The 6,948-nt window shown below is 32.3% G+C and overlaps 1 protein-coding gene across 1 annotated transcript; it reads right to left on the reverse strand.

Annotated features, from left to right (window-relative positions):
* Nucleotides 1-941: 941 nt before the first annotated feature.
* On the reverse strand, nucleotides 942-2,870 carry LOC119677026 (mucin-2-like). The gene is made up of 3 exons (XM_038088293.1): nucleotides 2,786-2,870; nucleotides 1,115-2,631; nucleotides 942-1,068 (listed from the first exon to the last, which is right to left on the reverse strand). Exons 2-3 carry the CDS (start codon nucleotides 2,422-2,424, stop codon nucleotides 942-944), a joined length of 1,437 nt encoding a protein of 478 aa, XP_037944221.1. The 5' UTR covers nucleotides 2,425-2,631; nucleotides 2,786-2,870.
* Between the last annotated feature and the right edge of the window lie 4,078 nt (nucleotides 2,871-6,948).

Genomic DNA, 6,948 nt, shown 5'->3' on the forward strand with positions numbered 1-6,948 from the left:
ACGTCCGTCACGAATATTAACAGATTAAGTTCATTTAGTGTTTTATTTCATTGAGGATTGAGGATTGGGGATTCACCTATGGCGTAGACTAAGAATAACCTAAAAGTACAATAATATTTCGTAAATACATAAACAATATGGCCACGTACCAAAATAAAATAATAAGGGAAGAGCGCTTAGAAGGAAAAACTACGTGGAAAGCATAATTCTGACATTTGTAGCGTAAGGAAGGACTTATATTATTTTGAAAGGAGCAACAATATTTTATTTGCTTAAGATGTACATTTGACAGTTTTGCTATTTATTTCATTTTTGTTATTTATTTTTTTCTTTAAACTTTTTTAATATCAAATATTTCCCTTATATTGTGTAAAAAAAATGTTTGTTGAGTATTTGTGCTGTTGGCAGACACTCTCTTTAATACAATAGTTGTAAGACATCCTCAAAAGAAAAGTTGGCATATAAATTATAGAAAAATATGTGAAACAGGAAGACGGCAGGAAATGCACTTGAAGCACGCTCAGCGGAAACAAAAGTGCAAAATCATAAGTTGGCTGCACTTTTCAGCTTTGGATGCATGCCACAGCTGGAGGCAAGCATTGTATATGACAACAGGAATGAGTTTGCTAGAACTTTTGCGATTATTGCTGTTGGTGACTTATGTCTGTCTTATGTGCATGGAAGCAAGGAATTGTTGCACAGGTCCTTGTAATTTAACAAGCATGACTTGTTGCATTTCCTGTTTCGAAATTCTTTTTTCCTGCTTTATATTCTTAGTAGTTATATGCTCACATTTTCTTTTTTTTTTCAATATAAACAATTTTAAAAAAAAATTTGGCTGTGCCATATGACTGGTTGGGGTAGCGGTATGCATCTCAAGAAATAGCAAACATGAAATTAATAAAATTAATCACAAAGTTGTTAAAGAACTAGAAAAACTTTTAAACAGTAACGTAACGTGGCATTGTCAAACCGAGAACTTCTATTATTTTACGAATTGTTAGATTTGTTTTACTCTTTGTTATGCAAAATTTGTTTTTTTCTTTTGCTTCTTGTAAAGCTGCCAAACTGTAAACAATTTCAGTAAATTAAAATAAATATATTTTGGGGGCACCTGTCACCTTTCTGGGGCACACCACCACCCACGGACGCCGCACGCGCCTCTCGTGGGGTTTCATATACTTCGGCGCTTTTCGAACGCGCTGCTAAAGCCTTTTCTTCACGCGGTGTACGTGCGAAGAGTCCGCCACTGCTGCTAGCCGAGCTATGGTTACCTAAAATCGGTGAATAGTTCGTTGAAATCGATGCTGTTTCTGATGGTGCAGAATTAGGCGCTTTCGGTTGCAATTTATATACCGGTTCTCCAGATTCAAAAAATGCATCGAAATTACGTTGTCGTAGATTTTCGCTGTTGAAGATGGGGTTTTCAACATGCAACTGTAAGTCTTCCTTCAGTCGTTGCGATTCACGTTGTTCGGTTGAAGTTGAACGACCCAACCGACCAAGTGGTATATGTAGTTTTGGTCTCAAACGAGACTTACTGCTATTGGGTGGTGACTTAGGTGGAGGTGGCAAATCCATTGGTGACATTGGACGTCCCCAACCAGGACCAATAGTCAATTGTGTAGGATCAGGTGATGGTGGTTCTAGAAATATACTCGGACTACGCTCACGAGCTGTGTTAAGTAAACCTGTAGGATAATCGACTGAGGGTGCGCCACTATAAGTGGCGCCCATATCACTTCTGTTATCGTTCGCATAATAAGTGTCAAAGCTACGTTGTGGTGTGTTGGCACGTACTGGTGTGGCGCTACGTATCGCTGAACTTCTTGTTAGCGTAGGCCGCCTTGTACCCGTTCTAGTCTGTGTTTGCTGCTGTTGTTCCCCCGGTGTATTGCTCATATTTGTATCATTATACATTGGCAACTTGTTCGGCACTGAATTTGTCTTATTATTTCCTTGTAATGAGAGTTGATGTGGCTGTGCGGCTGGTGTCGCTTGAGGTGCACGTATACTTTGTAAACTATCTCGTTTAAATGAATTTGGCGTTGATCTTGTTAAGTGGGTACGTGCTGTAATACGAGTCGGTGTAGGCGGTAATGATTGCGTTATATTTTGTGCTTTTTCGAAACTTGACAATGGATGTAGATTGTCATATGCAGTTATATTTGTTTGCACACAATTTGCAGTTATACTTTCTGTTGTCTCTGCTGGTATTGCAAGAGCAATATTTGTTTTGTCGTAGTTAGTGTTGTCGTCGGTTGTGGTTATGGTTGCGGTAACAGGGGTTATGGTATTGGAGCAAAAACCAATTGGCACTTGTGGTTCGCGCAGGCAGTCAAGAGTTGGTCGCGGTTTGTGACGTGGTATAGCGGCACCGTATGTCATCAAGATGAGTTCATCAGCTGGAAATATTACATACATTCCTGGCCGCCCCCATGTGACATGGCGACTACATAAATTTTCTCAAATAACGTATTCGTAATCAAATAATTTTTACGTGATATAAATTAGTAATAATATTAATAAGTCTATGTCTCTTATAAAAATTATAAACAATCGTATGAAAAACAATCGCGGTCAATTTAAATTAAACGATATATAATACCTCTGCAAAAAGTTTTTAATTTGCTAAAAAATTATAAAGTTAATTAAGTAAATAAAATTAAATTGCGTGAATTTAAAATCAAATAATATTTGCACAACACATAATACGAATGAAATTTTTATCTTTGTAATTTTTTATACGAGTAACAATACTAAATAGTATCTATCGGAAACGTACTTTTGATTTACAAAATATAAAACTCCACTCCACACGCGCTATCCTTCGTACTTTCGTGTCGTCATTTGGAACGTTGCATGTTGGTAGTATCTGAAAGAAAGGAAAGGAGACCATATGTTATTAAATTTATTACTAACTGGTTTACGAAAAAATTATATACTATTATTAAAACAAATTTATTTTAATGTCCTTTTGTAATAACTCAATTAAATTATGCAGTTGTAAACTGCATTTTAAAAAGATTGTTTTTGTTTGTAAACACAGATAGGTGCTTTCGGAAAGTAAACTCCAGAACAAGTAAGGTACAATCTGTTTTAACATTAATCTTTTTGGCGTCTTATGAGACCCTTGACATATTGTGGGAATATTGTTAGAATAGTAACACGTGCCTGCATAAGTTTTTCCATTTTTTTAGTGAAGAAAACACGTAGATTTTTTTGCGACAAACCATTCATCTAGCTATTTTCCAACTTCCTCTAAATTGCTGAAATACTGCTCTGAGAGCACTTAAAGAGTTCATAGTGAACAATACCGCTCTGGTCCCACCAGGCAACAAAGCATGGTAATCTATGAAAGCATGGTATCACTATTTTTTCCGCTTTTCATTTTCAAAATATATCTAATTTTTAACAATCGTTACAATATTAGTTTCTCTCTTCTTTAAAAAAAATTGATATGTTGCGCATATCATTGTCAAATTTTGCAGTTAAAACACCACAGTTAAAAATATAATCAAGTAATGTAACTAGAATCATTAAGTAATGATATCCATTCGATATTAATCAAAGATAACAAATATAAATGCAATCTCGGAACTTATACTTTATTTTTCTTTGGTGTGAATGTTTCTTGAAAACCTGAGGCTGCCATGCAATAGAGTTTCTTTCTTACGAAAATATTGTTACCTTTGTTATAAAAAGAATCGGCATATAATCTATAGCGGTTGCATCAATTGGTATTTTATAAAATCTGGTTCTGTCAAGAAACTTGAGTAAACACATCTTAAACCTTGTATGAATAATTTCTGATAAAAAAAATATCTAATAATGTCTTAACAAGTTCTATTTTATTATGCAGTATAGCCTCCGGCACAATATGAACTCTGCACTTATTTAAAAATATTTAGGCAAAATCATCTTGATGCGAGTTCTATTGGTATATCTTATTAAAAAATTAAATCTGATGTTACTATAGAAATTTCATTATGCATTATTACCTCTAGAATAAGGCAAAATAATTTCAGCACTTCTATTTTCTATATAATCTATGAATTTGAATTGAAGACAATCCTTTGATGATCGAATTAAAGTGGTGTTCAAATCTCAGTAAAATCTTTTAATTTTACTGTTGTTATATACAAAATAGTTACTATAATGTTTTCTTCAGTTAAACCACAACTACTGACAAAACAAGTTGCTAGTATTTTTGCTATGGTAAAGATAGTAACCATATAAAGTACTCTGAACTTATTGCATTAATTAATTAATTAGGTTTCATTAAATTAATAAATAGGATAATTAATTTGAAAACGAATACCAAAAAGTGAACAATTTGAGTTATCTTTAAAACTATACACAATTTCTGTATTTTCAATTTCTGTATTCAATTTCTGAATATACATATCAGAACCTCATCATGTAATAAGAAACTAATCTTCACGCTTTTTGATATAAGAGCTTTTAGACTTCTTTACATATCGTATATGCTTTCATAAAAGTGCTTCCAAGAAGCACTACATTCATTCAACGTTTGCAGTTGTTTTTGTTGCTGGTTTTCACACACCAACTGCGAAAAGGAGCATTTTGCAGCTTATTCCATATATAAGTTAATAACTACTGTTGTTATAAGCCGAATAACGTCCATTTATTATGAAACCAATATAGTAGCAATCCTAGCTTTACATAAATAAAATAGTGTTCCTTTGAAACAATATTATTTCATCTTAAAATGCCTAGGTCTGCACTGTATCTGAAATCCCTTATTTCAGGCATTAAAGCTTGAATTATGTAAAACTACATATAAAACACAATATAAAACACAATATATTATATAATATTCTTATATAATTTAATATGATTTTTTCAGTTACTTGGCTAAGAAGAAATTCATTTTTAAATTTCAAGTAAGCCTGAGTTCTCTTCCTAAAGAGAAGATGCAGGGAAGGAAGATAAAATAAAAAACATTTATTCTTGTGACTTAAGATTATCTTTCTATTTTCTTAGCAGATGTAGTTCAAGTAAAAAAAACATAATTTGATATATATATTTTCTATGAAATAACAGTAGAATTAAATGTCTTCACTGAAGGAAGACATTAAATGTCTTCAATACAAATACGCAGCTTATAACAACAGCTATAAGGCATAAGCAAATTAAATTATTTTTAATAATCAATCAATTCTGGATGATACATACTTTTCGATTACCAGCATCTTTACCATATAATATTTTATGAAGTATTGCGCTTAACTGAATCAGACGTGTGATAAATATCAGGGATTTAATTCATTATGAAAATGAGTATATTCCTACTGACTTATAAACCACAAATAACTCTTCTATAAAAATTATTATATATTTGATAACAATAATTTATTAATTAATAATAATTTATTTATATTAAAGATAATCAACAGAATGTAATGTACCAATAACTTACATTAATCCTTTTTCGGAAAATTTCCAAAAATCCTATTGATTTAAAACCCACAACAGCCCACAAAATAGCATCTAAAATACTCTTAAAAGTTTAACAAAACAAAAAAAAACCCATAGATAAATGGAACAACATAATTTGTATGAAAAATTTTATGTAGAGGTACACCTAAAAATATATCTCTAACGAGAATCTCTGCACACAAACTTGATCTGAAAAGTCGTGTATGGCCTATTGACCAAAACCCGACTCACGCATTGCATTAAAATGATCCATATTTCACATTTCGAAGATGTATAAATAATCACCATGAAAAAAATTTACAAACACAAAATGTTGCTAGAAGTGTTGCATATAATTGATGTCCCAGATGGTCGATCACTAAATTACAAGTGGGACTTAAAGAATTTGGCACAATTTTACTGGTCATTGTTCAAAAATTAAATATTAAATTATTAGTTTCTAAAATTTGATAAAGAACAATAATATTTCGGTTTATAAATTTTTATATAGCAACAACAACTTTAGCGCGAAGAACAGAAAGCTGATCTATAGCCAGATAATTAGACCAGCATTTGTGTCGAGTATAGCAAAGCTGCCGACTCCACTAACCAAAAGCTACAAGTTGCTCAAAGTCAAGCTCTTCAAAGTGTCATAGTACATTCGCATGAATGACATGCTAAGAGACCTTAAAATAGATCCGGTCAAAAAATACATAAGGGACAGAGCTCTGAAGCTATATGCGAAAACCGACTGGATGCCCTACTTAGCACTATCTAATGTCAGAGTAATCACTAACCGCACGGGACGGTACGCAGATCTTAAATCAGTCATTGAATAATCACGAAGCTTATGAGGAATACACAAATTCGTCAGTGAGATGGGTGGGACTCTGCAGAAAGCCCCCAGTCATCATAGAGTAAAAATGCCCAGATGCACTAACTCGGAAAAGACTCAACATATAACATATATATATTTGGCTAAAAATATAAAAAATATGTACATATATAAAAAATTTTAAATGCTTATAAATAGTCTAAACTCAAATTGGTTTTAAAATCTTACGGATTTTAGCTATGCTGTAGCATATTAAATATTTGAAATATACTTGTACGTTAGGTAAGAATATTACAATAATTATAGACTACTTTTGTACTAAAAACTTCTTCGAATGTACCTAATAAGATTGAATGCAATGAAACTACTGCCTCTACTATTCGTACTGTAGAAAGCAAGAACTCTTACTTCAGCTAATGCCAAGTAATGCCAAAAGTTGGTATTAAAATAAACAAATAATGAACAAGACCATTAAGACTTTTTATCGTTAAGTTACTTGAATGTTATTATCTTTAACACAACTTCTAGAAACTTAAAACTTAAAATAATAAATTTGTTAATGCACTTAAAAAATGATTTTCCATCGCTGAGGGAGTATTACATCCCATCAACAACGTCTGTTGAAGTTTCTTCTCGTACTGTATAATAAAATTATAATTTTTCATTTTTGG

Source organism: Teleopsis dalmanni, chromosome 2, assembly GCF_002237135.1.
Source record: "Teleopsis dalmanni isolate 2A chromosome 2, ASM223713v2, whole genome shotgun sequence".
Taxonomy (NCBI): Eukaryota; Metazoa; Arthropoda; class Insecta; order Diptera; family Diopsidae; genus Teleopsis; species Teleopsis dalmanni.